Source organism: Podarcis liolepis, assembly GCF_965112155.1.
Source record: "Podarcis liolepis genome assembly, chromosome: 15".
Classification (NCBI taxonomy): domain Eukaryota; kingdom Metazoa; phylum Chordata; class Lepidosauria; order Squamata; family Lacertidae; genus Podarcis; species Podarcis liolepis.
The window spans coordinates 26,048,841-26,063,701 of NC_139566.1; the positions used below are offsets into that span (position 1 = coordinate 26,048,841).

Below are 14,861 nucleotides of genomic sequence, written 5' to 3' on the forward strand. Positions count from 1 at the left end.
AGGCCCATGATCTGGTTCTTCCAGTCTCCCACTTGGATGCAGAAATCTTCTTTATGGAGCCTCCAGATGTTTGGCTCTGTAAGCTTTGTGGCTTGCTTGATGGGAGAGCCGAAGGATGAGAGATCATCAGAGGAAAGCAGCCCTATTGGCTTGGCAGCAACGAGTCTGGGCAGAGCTTGGAAGAAATGTTTGAGGCTTGCTGGGGACACTCCCAGCTCATGGACTAGTAACTAGGGCAGCAGATCACCTGTCTGGGTTGCACCAGGATAATCCCTTGCAAGTCCAAACACACACACCTCATTTCTAATAAGCCAGAAACTCTGTGAGGAGGAAGCAATAGAGCAGGGATAGGGAACTGCATCTGTCCGTAGCCCAGAGATGGAAGGAAGAAACAACCCTGACTAGAGAAGAATGGCAAACCAAGTTGATGGATTATGCCGAAATGGCAAAATTAACTGGGAAGCTCAGAAATCAAGCAGACAAGAAATTTAGCAAGGAATGGGAAAAGTTTATAATTTACATATGAGACCACTGTAAGCAGGTTAAAACATTAGCAGGATTTTAACCACACTTGTAAAGTAACAGAAAGTATGGGTAATTTAGGACGATAAAAATTTGGATAATTTTTTTCACAGAGAGCCAGTGTGGTGTAGTGGTTAAGAGCGGTAGACTCATAATCTGGTGAACTGGGTTCGCTTCCCTGCTCTTCCACATGCAGCTGCTGGGTGACTTTGGGCTAGTCACACTTCTCTGAAATCTCTCAGCCTCACTCACCTCACAGAGTATTTGTAGCGGGGGAGGAAGGGAAACGAGATGGTTAGTCGCTTTGAGACTCCTTCGGGTAGTGATAAAGTGGGATATCAAATCCAAACTCTTCTAAATATTGATATCCAGTTGTAAGAATTATCATTAGGACCCATGGAAAGGATGGGGGGGGGGAGTCAGAAGATTCAGAGTAATCTTGGTATTTTGACTTTGAATTGTTTGTATTTTGTTTATTTTATTTAAAATCAAATATTTTTTTCACAGGGAACTGCATCTGTTCACGGTGGGCCTTGTCTCCCCCACCTGTCTACCACAAGTCATCACAATGATGTCAGTCTACCTGCATTTACCCATGCAATGAAGTCAAACCATGCCAGCAAAGGCACAAAACTTTAGAAGCCCCAGTGATCAGCAGTGCCTGCAAAGCCCCTTTTGGACCAGGCATGTCTTTATCCGCTCCATTACTGATGTCATATAGGACCTCAGATGTAAGGCATGTGGGTATGCTTTGGCCAAAGCAGTTTGGCGGGCCAAATGGGGAGACCTGGCGGGCACAATCTGGCCCACAGTATGGAGGTTCTCCATCACCGCAGGACAGCTCAAATGGGTCTTTTCTACTCAGTCCAAATGGAAATGACAGTGGGCCTAAGGCAGCTCCTCTACCTCGTCAGCATAGCGGTGTAAGTGTCCATCGCTTGGTCCCGTTCCCTGTTTTTCTTCACAGCAGGTGTGATCTCCTTGCGCACCTTTACCAGGTCATCCACCGTGTTGAAAGAAAGCTTGAGGTAGGTCCGCTTCAGGCCGACCAGGTGATTTGGCTGAAAGGAAAAGAGAGAGAGAGCATTAAAAGAAGGCAAGCTTTAAAGAAGAATTCATTTAAGAGATGTGTGTGGGCTAGTGGGGGGAGGAAGTAAAGATGAAGCAAAATAATACCAACTGAAGACTAGAGGGGTGATTACCATTAATTAATTGTCTTAAAGGTAAAGGTACCCCTGCCCGTACGGGCCAGTCGTGTCCGACTCTAGGGTTGTGTGCCCATCTCACTTAAGAGGCCGGGGGACAGCGCTGTCCGGAGACACTTCCGGGTCACGTGGCCAGCGTGACAAAGCTGCATCTGGCGAGCCAGCGCAGCACACGGAAACGCCGTTTACCTTCCCGCCAGTAAGCAGTCCCTATTTATCTACTTGCACCCGGGGGTGCTTTCGAACTGTTAGGTTGGCAGACGCTGGGACCGAGCAACGGGAGCGCACCCCGCCACGGGAATTCGAACCGCCGACCTTTCGATCGGCAAGTCCTAGGCACTGAGGCTTTTACCCACAGCGCCACCCGCGTCCCAATTAATTGTCTTACATACACACAAATTTCAAGGTGATGTACAAATAGCAAAGAAAAAAAGGGGGAAACGAAGAACTATTTGCCTGGTGCTGAGCGATGTCAGCACAATGTTGGAGTCACACTTAGAAAGGGGAAGCTTGTAGACCACCGATTTTTGGAACCCCTTCACCCCTCCTCTCCTCTCCCCCCCAATAATTTTTTATTGAGTTTTTAATAATTTTATATGTATAAAACATAACCGTTTCAAGCATTAAAATACAAGGTTCTTTTGAACCTTCGGACCTCCTTCCCTCCCTCCATGGGTTCCATGTATCCATTTGTTATATAACCACAATTATCATAAATAATTCCACATTACAAGTGTCATTACATCCCTGTTTACAGGGGTAAATTACATATTTCAATAAATTACGTATTTACTCCAGTCTTTAGAAAATGCTTGCATCTTCCTGGTTTCGGATCTTCCCCATCAGTTTTGCCATCTCCGCATACCCCATCAGTTCACCCCTCCTTTCCTAAATGCTTGGGCAACTAAAACATTTACAGCCGTATCAGCAAAGGCATTTCTCACCAGGTCCAAGTCCTCTTTGGGTACAGTGTCCAGTTTTGCTATTTTGCCCTGGAACTTCTTGGAAAGGAAGGACGACACTTCTCGGTCACAACCCTGAAGAGACAACCAGGCTTCAGCGATGCTAAGAAGAGAGGCCACAGGCCCAAACCCCACACAATCATAATTATTTCCACGTGCTCTATCCTAAGGGAACAGTTGCCACGTAGTATAGTCTAAATGATTATTATAAGCTGGATTTTTTTACCCTACCTTCACCATAAGGTCCCAGAATTAGAGCATCAGAATCAGTTAAAACAATTCACTGCTAGAAGACTGGAGGGGATCCTATATCTGTCTACCAGGTGTCAAAGGTCAGCCTTGTACACTGTGGAGGAATTTAGGCCAATGGAAGAGGTCCACTCAAATCAAGTGGGAAGCTTTGCCTTGCTGGGCCTCCCTGTTGATCTGAAAATGCAACTAAAATGTGCCCAACAATCTCCTGCAATTGGACATTGCAGTAGTGCGCGGCAAGCTTCAGAGAAGACACCCATTGCTGATTATTATTACTTATTTCATTTATACCCTAGCAGTCCTCCTGAAAGAGCAAACACATCCACATTCTTTATTTCTTTTAACGGTTTAAAAACATGCTTTCAGCCAGTTATCTTAGGGCTGCCAGGAACAGTGCGTTTCAGCCATCAAATACCCGGGGGGGGGGGCATGGATGTTTTTAATCTCCTCCTGGACGTCAATAACAAGGGAGACAGACACATTTCAGCAGGAAGGGCATTCCTCAAATGGGGAACTACCACCAAGAAGGCCCTGTCATGTGTTAACGCCAGCTAGGCAGCCCCCGGTGATGACACCAGCAACAAGGCCTCACCTACCCAACAAGATTGTTGATATTGGGATATTTTTAGGTATTTGGGTCACAACCCATTTAGGGCCTTATATGCTAGTATGAGCCCTTGAATTGGGCTCAGAGGCTCACCAGCAGATAAGCTTCTCATTGAGAGCCCTTCATTTCCAAGGAACCCCTTCAGTGTTAAATCACAAACCAAGCATAGTGGCCATGAAATCAGAGCTTTTTAGCCTGCCTCATCCTTCCTTGTATGGCATGCTTACAGCTAAAGCATTTCAAATGGTGGAAGGGTTCATTCAAGGGTTGCAATTTCATTACAAGTCTCTGGGATGTCTATACTAACCTTTTGGGTTGCAATGTAGAAGTATGGCCTGTAGGGCAGTGCCACCTAGGAAACAAGCAAAAAATAGTGAGCCCCACGCAACCATACATTACGAAAGCAGGGAGGAAAATGTACTGAAAAGTTTTCCGGTGCTTAACTTTTCTGTAAGTACAACATCAGGCTCAGTTAACAGCTTAGCTTTGTTTACAAATAGAAGTTAAATAAATAGGCCAAATTAGATCACTCTCTGGGTTCTGGGCTCACGAAGACATAGTATGAAAACCACTGCTCTGCAGACTCCCACATTGATAGGGAGGCAAGAAGCTTGATTTGGCGTACGTTAAAATGTCCCACCACCTCCCCACGCTGCTCCCTCCTCAAATTTCCAGTAGGCTCTTAATTGGTCTGCCATTAATTGGTCTCACACTGCTCTGTTGGACTCACCTTAAACCTGCTTCCATCCTCCTGAATGAAATAGTAATCCACAGCGCTGACCAAACGTTTATCCTCATCTAACACCTCCGTCTAAATCAGACAAGGGCAGCAAGATCAATCAAACAGACAGACAATGCCATTTCCTCAACATAGGACTCTTCATTTTACGTCTATATTGTTGTCCGACTCCTTACTTGTACTAATCTGCGACTACCAATAATAGCAATGTTTTACCTTGGAGCAGGATTCTCAGTGTCCTGGAATCACATTGTTTCTTGAAAAAGAAATTTTCATTTTAATTTCATGTTGTTGTCCCTTTATATCGTTTCAGGACTCAATTTAAGCGAAGAGTTACATCAGCCATGAGTTTATTCACACTTACCTTTTGCTCCGCTCTATGTCTAAGTGTTTTCATTTGCCCTGAACTTTCCCTGCGAAAACCCACTCTTTAAAGTTCAATCAGAGGAAACATCAATTCACGTTTTCCATGAATTTAACATTTGCTCTGATTGAGCTTTAATGAGCGAGTTTTCATGGGGAAAAGTCTGGAGGGGAAAAAAAGGGTGCTCAGACATGAAGCTTTAAATTGCGGGCCACGCCTGGAAAGAATGGAGGAAAAGTAACCACGGATAAGCCGTATAAAACTTTAATTGTGTGAAGTACTAAGCTGCCTGTGTGGTGAAATGAAGGCTCCAGGCTGTTTAGGTTGACATTGAGAAATTCTTGAGTAACATTAAGGGCAATCTGGGGTTTGTTGCATCATACAGTGTATTACTGTAATGTCACCCTGACAGGACAAGTGAGTGGGGCTAAGCATAGTCATGCAATGAACCTTATTAGTAGATTTTTCAACTGGGGCAGTAAAATCAAATGTCATTTTCTGTCCCTATCTTAGCCAACTACAGACAACATTCATTCTCCATACTGAACCTTCCAATTACGCCGTCTTTGGAATGGCCTGCTCTTAACTCAATTTCTCACACCTCCCTCCATGGCAACCACAGAAATAAACTAATTTAAGCATGCTATTGTTATTTCATTTCTTACAAGGAACTCAAGGTGGCATCTATGGCTCTCCCTGTCCCCTTTTATCACCAGAACAGCCGAGAGGGCATTTGAACCCTGGTCTCTCAGGTCCTAGCCCAATACTCTAGCTGCTGCTGCTGCTGCTGCACACAGGCTCTTTAGCAAAACAATCACGTATGAGCTTTACACATGAGATGCTAAAGGAAAACGTGCCGGTACCCACAGGGTGCATGTTGATCAACCATCCTGTCCTTTCGCCTGGTTCTTTCATCCTCTCAAACCCGAATTGCGCATCGATCTTGTCAGTCCACTGGGTGCGCTCCAAACGCTTGAGGGCAGAAAACGAGGCGCTATCATCCCTGTGGCAAGAGAAGGGAAGAAACACCAGCACCACATAAAACAGAAGCTGGAGCAAACACTGAGAACAGTGAAAAGAAAAAAAACTTTTGCTACACAGCTTACCGAAGTGGTTGTAGCCAGGGACATAAGTGGGTTCCCCATGACTCAACTTTCAAATAAAAAAAGGAAAAACAGGCTTCTAGTCCTAAAGGCTGCAAAAATATGTTTGAATACCCTATAAGCTAGAAGCAAATAGATTTACTAGTGGTTGGAGATAAAAATACTTTATTCTCCAACTAGCATAAATAACTGTATTTTATAATGTAAAATTGGCGTGGGAATTACTCACGCTTACTTAATTTACCTTATTACTGATTTTCACATAAAGCAAGATACTGATTTTCAGATAAAGCAAGACACAAAATGCTTCAAATAAATACATTTAATGAAAAGTAAAAACTGATCACCCATGGCAACAAAAAACAGGTTGTAGGACCAAGAGCCGAAAAATTTCAAGGGTGAGGGAAATTCAATCTGTACATGTTCTCTGTACACACTTTTGTGTGTGTTTATTTTACAGGCTGGTGTTTACTTCAACTCTAGGTACAGTGGTGCCTCGCAAGACGAAAAGAATCCGTTCTGTGATTCTCTTCGTCTAGCGGTTTTTTCGTCTTGCGAAGCAAGCCCATTGATGGAATAGCGGATTAGCGCTATTAGTGGCTTTTAGCGGCTTATCGGATCAGCTGATAAGCGGCTTAGCGGCTTAGAAAAAGGGGGGGGGGAGGAAAAAAAACCCCGCAGGAACTCGCAAGACATTTTCGTCTTGCGAAGCAAGCCCATAGGAGATTCGTTTTGCGAAGCACCTTCAAAACGGAAAACTCTTTTGTCTAGCGAGTTTTCCGTCTTGCGAGGCATTCGTCTTGCGGGGCACCACTGTACTATAGGAAAAACCCTTTGCAGGCATCCGAGACGCCTTCATTTGTTGACAAAAATGGCAGGTGCTCTTTGACATTATTTTATTTAGTTAATAGACTTTTAAAACCACATTTTAGGCAAAAATGCCTTCCAAGGCAGTTTGCAGCCATATACAGCACAAACCCATTAAAGATACAGCAAATAATTAAACATTTAAAATATCCATTTCTCACCAAGTTATACAGTAACATACTACAAAATAAACGGGGGGGGGGGGGCTTAAAAATAACGCCCACCTTGCATGTTTTAATTATTCCCAAAGCCCATAAAAATCTTGTTTAAGGTAAAAACATTCCTGTTCTCCTAGGCCTTTGGCTAATTAAATAATACAGTATATGGCCCTTTAAAATGTATGTGGGGGTTTATTGGTTTGTTTTGTAACTACGTTATGCATCTTTGTGTTTTTATATTGAAAACCACTCTGGGATCATCGGATGAAGGGCAGTATAGAAATATAATAATAATATACAGAAATTAATTAAATTAGCGTGCAATGGGGCTTGTCTGATCCCACTTGGGATCGATGGGAGTGAGGCACTATGGAAAAGGTTCTGGCCTATAGCTCCTTCTAGTAGTTAAGGAGATCCAATCTGGGATACATTTTCAGGTTCATATACCCAGATTATTATCATTATGAGGTTACAGGGAACCAGGCAGAGGGCCTTCTCGGTAGTGGCACCCACCCTGTGAAACGCCCTCCCATCAGATGTCAACTATCTGAAATAAACAACTATCAGAAATAAACAACTATCTGACTTTTAGAAGATATCTGAAGGCAGCCTTGTTTAGGGAAGTTTTTAAAGTTTGACGTTTTATTTTGTTTTTAATACTCTGTTGGGAGCTGCCCAGAGTGGCTGGGAAACCGAGTCAGATGGGTGGGGTGTAAATAAAATAAAAAATGTATTTATACCCTGCCCATCTGGCTAGGTTTCCCCTGTCACTCTGGGGAATTTTATTATTATTATTATTATTATTATTATTAATTGAATTTATATACCGCCCTGTACCCGGAGGTCTCAGGGCAGTTATTTTCCATGTTACAGTATTAAACAAATTCCAATCCCTTTCCCAAGAAAGACACTATGAGTATATCCGGGTTCCTGTGACCGTGAATGCACTCTGCACATGTACAGAGGATCCACAAATGCCAATCCCTTCCCCAACGGATTCGGAAGAAATGCACTCTGCACAAGTTCAGGGGCAACCCTGCACTTGCGGCGAACGCACTCTGCACATGCTCAGGTGCTCCCCACCCGCCCATAAAAGCCCCAATTCCTGCCAAATGACACTCTGTACATGTTCTGAGGGGGCCCCTCCACCCCCCTTTCCTCACCGCGGCGGCGCCTCTCCCTCGCCGCCTTCTGCGGGGGCCTCCGTTCCCCACCGGCGACGCCGCCCGCCGCCTCTCCAATACGCCATCCCTGCCAGACTGAGTTTCGCGCGCTCTCAGAAACCGCGCGAGATTCCCCGTTCCCGCGAGCGAGCAAACAAGCGCGCGACCCGCTGTCATCCGAGAGCCGCCGCCAATCATGGTTCCGCCAGTGGGACCGCCCCTATCCTCCCGCAGCCAGTAGGAGAAGAGGAATCAACCCTGAGGAGAAAAGAAAGAAAGAAGTGGCTCTGCCTTCCCGCTTGCTGTCAAAGTCTCCTCACAAGCAGGGCTAGCTCCTCCCCTACGCACACCACCCGGCTCCTTATCCCTCTTTTCATTGGATAATTTTTTTCGCCTCAGCTAACAGTCCAGCCCACATTCGCGTCCGGCTCCGCCCCCTCCCAGGCGCAAAAGTTTAGGACTCTTGTGTGTGACTGTTTCGCCTGCTTTCTACGCCACGCCCACTTATTGTGTCGTAATGCCCGCCCTCTCCCCTCTGATTGGCTCATTTCGGGGGCAGATACCGCTGAATGGGCGTGGCTAGCCCAGCTTCTCGGTGGCAGCCGCTGAAGCGCATGCGCAGTGGACCTCCCGGAGCGCTTCTTTCTTTGCTCCTCCGTCCGGCTCGTCTGCGCGATGTCTCCGGCGCTTTCCAAGCCCGAATCGGGGCCGCTGCCCCAGAAGCTGCTAGCGCGCTACTTGCTCCTGCTGCGCCTCTACCCGGTGCTCACGAAAGCCGTCTCCAGGTGCGTGGGCTGCGAACCTCAGCATGCTTTTACTCGGGAGTAAGAACCCCACTCAATGGGATTTACTCCCGAGTAAACGTGTTCTGGAAACAACTGTTGCGGTTCAACTAAGTTCTACTTGAAGGAGACCCGTTGGAATGAACGAAACTAAGTTAGTGATGTCCATTCACTTCAATAGGTCTACTCTGAGTAGGGCTGACATTGGATCCAATCCCCGGAAACTGCATTTGCTGCGGAGAAATACCTATTTAAGTCTGCGGGGCTTACTCCCGAGTAAGCATTCAGTCAGGTGGCTGCCCAGGAACAGCCGCCTATTACCTTAAAACTTAATTTCTTAGGAAGCAAGTCCCATTGAACTTAGTTGGGGCTTACTCCAGAGAAAGCATTTCAGAAGCCGGGTAGTCCTGTTTTAGAATCATGCAGTCTTAACTCAAGCGGAGCAGGAACCCATGGCATTCAGCAGGACTTACTTCTGAGTAGCCACTGTGAATCTTGGGATCCTAGGCATGCAAGTTCTGTTGAACTCACTGGAAATCCATTCTAAGCAAACTAGTTTTGTCTGTCCGTTTTTTAAGAATCTTCTTTTGCTTTTTGAAATAGATGTTATTAGTTTGTTAAAATGCATGGCAGCGCTGGTGGAGGGTGATGGGAGTTGTAGCATTTCAACAGCACCAGTTTGGAGGAAGGTGGCTTAATTCTTCTGTTTGCAGAGATGGGCCAGGGCACTGTATCATTTTCTTGCAAGGAATCGCCTGACTTTGCCCTTCCTAGAACTGAGCGCTGGTTGTCACTCTCCCATGTCAAACTATTTTATCTTCTTACACTTATATGCTGCCCTTTGCCCCCAGAGCTTGTTTTGTGTTATCAACTTTTGCTGTTGCCAACGGTCAGTGTGTTTATTTCGTTCATCACCTCCTTGCGACACCCTTGCAAGGAAGGTTAGGTTGAGAGCGATTGGCCTGAGGTCGCCCAGCGGTGGGCTGGGATTTGAAGCTGGTCCTCACCCCTAGACCTAGGCCGCATTCACGCTGTATATTTAAAGCTCAACTGTACCACTTTAATGTTTAGTCGCATCCGACTCTTCGTGACCCCATGGACCAGAGCATGCCAGGCACTCCTGTCTTCCACTGCCTCCCGCAGTTTGGTCAGACTCATGTTTGTAGCTTCGAGAACACTGTCTGACCATCTAGTCCTCTGTCGTCCCCTTCTCCTTGTGCCCTCCATCTTTCCCAGCATCAGGGTCTTTTCCAGGGAGTCTTCTCTTCTCATGAGGTGGCCAAAGTATTGGAGCCTCAGCTTCACGATCTGTCCTTCCAGTGAGCACTCAGGGCTGATTTCCTTCAGAATGGAGAGGTTTGATCTTCTTGCAGTCCATGGGACTCTCAAGAGTCTCCTCCAGCACCATAATTCAAAAGCATCAATTCTTCGGCGATCAGCCTTCTTTATGGTCCAGCTCTCACTTCCATATATCACTACTGGGAAAACCATAGCTTTTACTATACGAACCTTTGTTGGCAAGGTGATGTCTCTGCTTTTTAAGATGCTGTCTAGGTTTGTCATTGCTTTTCTCCCAAGAAGCAGGTGCCTTTTAATTTCGTGGCTGCTGTCACCATCTGCAGTGATAGTCCTGGCGATTAAAGAATCGTAGGAACTGTAGTTCTGCATGCTGAGATGTCACCTCTGCTGTATTTTTTTTTGGTTGGGCATGTAAAGTCTGCAAGCCGGCTTTAATTTGCATTAAAAGGTTCCATCCCAGGACCAACAGGTTTATTTGGAAATAATCTCTGGTAGTTCAACTGTTTGAAAGATCTCAACCTTCAGATTAGAACCTTCTGTGAAACTTCAGCAGCGTCTTGCAGGACTGGTTTCGCAACCTGATCCAGCAGGCTGAATGGAGCAAGATTTGCCCAACTCCACATTGCATTGTTGTGGAAGCCAGATCCTAAGCCTGAGAAACTGGTCTTAACTGGGCTGAAAAGGGCTTATGCACCCAAGTATGCTTATATAGGATAACAGCCTTAGCCTGCATAGCGTTCCCAGCTGGGCGCAAGAGTTGTTTTGTGAAGGCAGCCCTGTTTAGGGAAGTTTTTAATGTCTGATGTTTTATTGTGCTTTTAGTTCTGTTGGGAGCCACACAGAGTGGCTAGGGAAACCCAGCCAGATGGGCGGGGTGTAAATAATAAATTAATAGTATTATTATTATTATTATTATTATTATTATTATTATTATTAAGTGTTGAAAACAGGCTTTCTAATGAGCTGGGTCATGTCCAGCTTCATTCATGTAGCTGTTAATTCCATTTCCCCTGAGTTTGCCTAACTGCTAATTCCCACATTGTGCTTGAGCTTTCACACGGCATAAAAGCCACTTCTGGAAAACTAATGTGATATATAGCATGTTTAACACTCATTTCCGTGTTCCTTGATTCCAGGGGGGAAAAAAATCCATCGGTAGTCCTCGTAACCTGGGACTATTATTATTAACCTGGCACCATCATCATCATCATCATCATCCCACCTTTCCCCCCAGACCAGGACCCAAGGCATCTTACACAAATTAAAGCTAGACAGATAAAATACAAATAGCTAAAATCATATAAAAGGTAATCTTTAAAAAGTAATTAAACTAGAATAGAGTTTAAACAGTATATAACACAAATCTATTGAAATAGAGATAATAAAAACAGCACAGCACTCTTAAAAGTCCTTTCATTAGAAAGAAAAAGACAAAAAGACAGTTCGCAAAGGCCTGTGGGAATAAAACAGCCTTTGCCTGCTGGCAGAAAGAGAACAAGGACAGAGCCAGTCTAGCTTTTCCTGGGAGGGAGTTTCACAGTCTGGGAGCAGCCACCAAGAAGGCCCTTTTCTGTGTGCCCAGCAAGAGCGCCTGTGTGGGTGGTGGGATTAAGAGAAGGGCCTCCTCCAGAGTTCTCGGAAATCAGGAAAAATCCTATAACAGAAGCACAAAGGGCAGAGGATTAGCATCAATGCCTAGTGATGGTCTTTATTACATCACACCATGCCCACTGATGTGAGGGTGATTCTGTGTGACTTATCAGTCAAAAAGCTGCAGTTCCAGATAAAGTCACAAGATATAGGACACAATATACAAATGGAAGATTGGGGAAAGTTATGGAAAAATAATTTAAAATTTACGGATTGTATATTGCTGAAAGAGAATTACAGTGGTACCTTGGGTTACATACGCTTCAGGTTACATATGCTTCAGGTTACATACACTTCAGGTTACAGACTCTGCTAACCCAGAAATATTACCTCGGGTTAAGAACTTTGCTTCAGGATGAGAACAGAAATCATGCAGCGGCGGTGCAGTGACAGCGGCAGGCCCCATTAGCTAAAGTGGTGCTTCAGGATAAGAACAGTTTCAGATTAAGAATGGACCTCCGGAACAAATTAAGTACTTAACCCGAGGTACCACTGTATATGAAAGTGATGTATAGATGGTATATTACAGCAGTGAAAATGGCAAAAATGTGTTGAAAAAGTTCCAACAAGTGCTGAAAATACAAAGAAAAGGAAGGTACCTTTTTCATATGTGGTGGAATTTTAAAATAATTAGAAATTATTGGGATATGATTTATAATGAAATGAAAAAAACGTTCAAGATAACCTTTGTTAAAAAGACCAGAAGCGTTTTTATTAGGTATTGTAGGTCAAGATTTACCAAAAGACAAGAAGAATCTATTTATGTATGTGACAACAGCGGCTAGAATTTTATTAGCTCAAAGATGGAAAAGCGATGAAATACCAACAAAAAACAATAGCAAGAAAAGTTGATGGAATATGCTGAAATGGCGAAGCTAACTGAGGGAATCAAAGATAAGCACAACCATGACTTCAAAAAAGATTGAGAACCTTTTATGATGTATTTACGGAAACAATGCATTGAAATGAACTCACTTGCAGGATTCGAGTAATACACTTACAATGGACAAATATAAATAGAAAATAGAAAAATGAGGTTAAAATGTTAAGAACAGACTAACAAGGTACAACGTTCATTTTAGTACATAAGGCATATAAAATTATATGCAGAAGAAATAAATATGCTATAAACCAGAAAGAGAAGTTGGGGGTCGGGAGAGGTTAACTGAAAATGTAAAATCTAATTTGAATTTTTGATTATGCTAAAACTTGTTGTAAAATCTTAATAAATATAATTTAAAAAACAACAACTGCAGTTCCATGACGCAACAAGCACCGCAGTCCGAAACGAAAGTTCGAAAATGGGATAGAAGCTCTTGCCTTATAATCAGAAAAGCAAATGCAATGCTCCCCAAAGCTGAATGCATCCTCTGGCTGAATAGATGACTTTCTTTGACAGAGTATTGAGCAAAAAGTGCTTGAGTTCTCAAGGGCTCATTTGGGTCCCCTTGCCATCCATCTCTTGAGAGCTCTTGCAGATCTCAAGATGAAGGGGTTGGGAGTATTTCCAAATTCCAGTAACCCACGCTTCTGTTGATCTTTTTGTGTTTTGCACAGGGGCTCACCTGGAGAAAGGGGTGGGGCAGAAATTAGATTCCTTTCTCATATCATAGAATTGTAGAGTTGGAAGGGACCCTGAGAATAATCCAGTCCAACTCTCTGCAGTGCAGGAATATGCAGGGATCGAACCTGCAACCTTGGCATTATCAGCACCACACTCTAGCCCAGGCATAGGCAAGCTCGGCCCTCCAGATGTTTTGGGACTACAACTCCCATGATCCCTCATGGGTCAGGGATGATGGGAATTGTAGTCCCAAAAATATCTGGAGGGCCAAGTTTGCCTATGCCTGCTCTAGCCAACTGAGCTATCCAGGTTAAAAGCAAACCTTCCCGAAATCACACTTTCCGGAACAATGCATGAACCGAAACTCAGCCATCTGTTGAAATTCGCGCTTCTCTGAATTTTGCAATCTGGTTCTCCAACCAAGTAATGTGCTCAGAGATACATTGACTAGGGTAAAGTGTGGGAAGAAACGCATACGTCAGAGAAACTAACATAAAAAAAATGTGTTCTGTTAGATTGCACCAGGTTGGGCAAAGCTAAATGAGATGGACCTTTGGTCTGGTCCAGCGAGGCTGCTGTTAAATCCTGGACGAGTTGTAGAAGTGTGTTAATAATCTCCCCAAGTAACCTACAATTGCATGAACTGACTCACTCTGAGATTCCGAGCAGTTATGATACAGGTCTCTGTGTTTACGAAGCCAGTTTGCCAAATTCCTCTTCTTTGAACCTGGGATTTTAACTAGATTTTAACGCTAGAACTCGTGGACATCCTATATATAATTTTTTAAATTAGTTTTTTAACATATCATTTTCAACAGTAAATAAACATACTTTTACATCTTGTTCAATTTTTTTTTACTTCCATCAGTCCTGTCTGAAAATTTTCCAATCTAATCTCTTAGTATGCATTTCTTATTTTCCCTATTCACATTTCAAACTCATAACCAATATCTCTATCTTTTTCTACTTTGTAACACTTTGTATATTTCTCCTTACAAAACTTCTTCTAGTCCTACTAGCGAAATTTGTTGATTGCAGTTGCTCTTCAAATAATTCATATACTTCTTCCAATCTTCTGTAAATCTCTGGTCCCGCAGGTTTCAAATCCTTCCTGTCAATTTGTCCAATTCTGCATAGTCCATTAATTTTGTCTGCCATTCTTCTTTTGTCAGAATTTCTTCTTGCTTCCATTTCTGGGCTAACAATACTTTTGCCGCTGTTGTTGCATATAAGGACAGTTTGACATCTTGTCTATTAATGTCTTGGCCTATAATACCGAGTAAAAATGCTTCTGGTAGAACTCGTGGACATCCTGTGAAGATTGGAAGATTCGGGACTGAGAAAAGAAATGACTTCTTCGATTAGCGCATAGTTAAACTGTGGAACTCGCTGCCACAGGAGACAGGGATGGCTAGACCAATTCATGAATGAAAGGACTATTGATCGCCATTTGCCACAATGGCCTCTCCATCATTGGAAGACAGCAAATGCTTCTGAATACCAGTTGCTGGAAACCACAGGAGGAGAAAGTACTGTTGTGCGCTGGTCCGACTTGCAGGTTTCCCTTTGGGGCAGGATCCTGACCCAGCAGGCTCTTCTCAGGAGTGGCTTTGTTGCTTAACCC

At 43.9% G+C, this 14,861-nt stretch overlaps 2 protein-coding genes across 3 annotated transcripts in view; one reads left to right on the forward strand and one right to left on the reverse strand.

Annotated features, from left to right (window-relative positions):
* Positions 1 to 8,446, reverse strand: part of POLE (DNA polymerase epsilon, catalytic subunit) — a 54,454-nt gene extending 46,008 nt beyond the window's left edge. The window contains exons 1-6 of one of the 2 annotated variants that reach the window (XM_083478399.1): positions 7,943 to 8,446; positions 5,519 to 5,654; positions 4,279 to 4,359; positions 3,856 to 3,900; positions 2,672 to 2,764; positions 1,429 to 1,583 (exon numbers count right to left, since the gene is read on the reverse strand). In XM_083478399.1, coding sequence (XP_083334525.1) covers positions 1,429 to 1,583; positions 2,672 to 2,764; positions 3,856 to 3,900; positions 4,279 to 4,359; positions 5,519 to 5,654; positions 7,943 to 8,028 — 596 coding nt within the window. In that variant the 5' untranslated portion in view covers positions 8,029 to 8,446. Of the gene's footprint in view, positions 1 to 1,428; positions 1,584 to 2,671; positions 2,765 to 3,855; positions 3,901 to 4,278; positions 4,360 to 4,651; positions 4,937 to 5,518; positions 5,655 to 7,942 lie in introns of those variants that run through there. The other variant, XM_083478400.1, reaches the window with a different exon arrangement.
* A 103-nt stretch (positions 8,447 to 8,549) lies between these two features.
* The window catches only part of PXMP2 (peroxisomal membrane protein 2), a 12,492-nt gene continuing 6,180 nt past the window's right edge, over positions 8,550 to 14,861 (forward strand). The window contains exon 1 of the mRNA XM_083476235.1: positions 8,550 to 8,766. Coding sequence (XP_083332361.1) covers positions 8,618 to 8,766 — 149 coding nt within the window. The 5' untranslated portion in view covers positions 8,550 to 8,617. The remainder of the gene's footprint in view (positions 8,767 to 14,861) is intronic.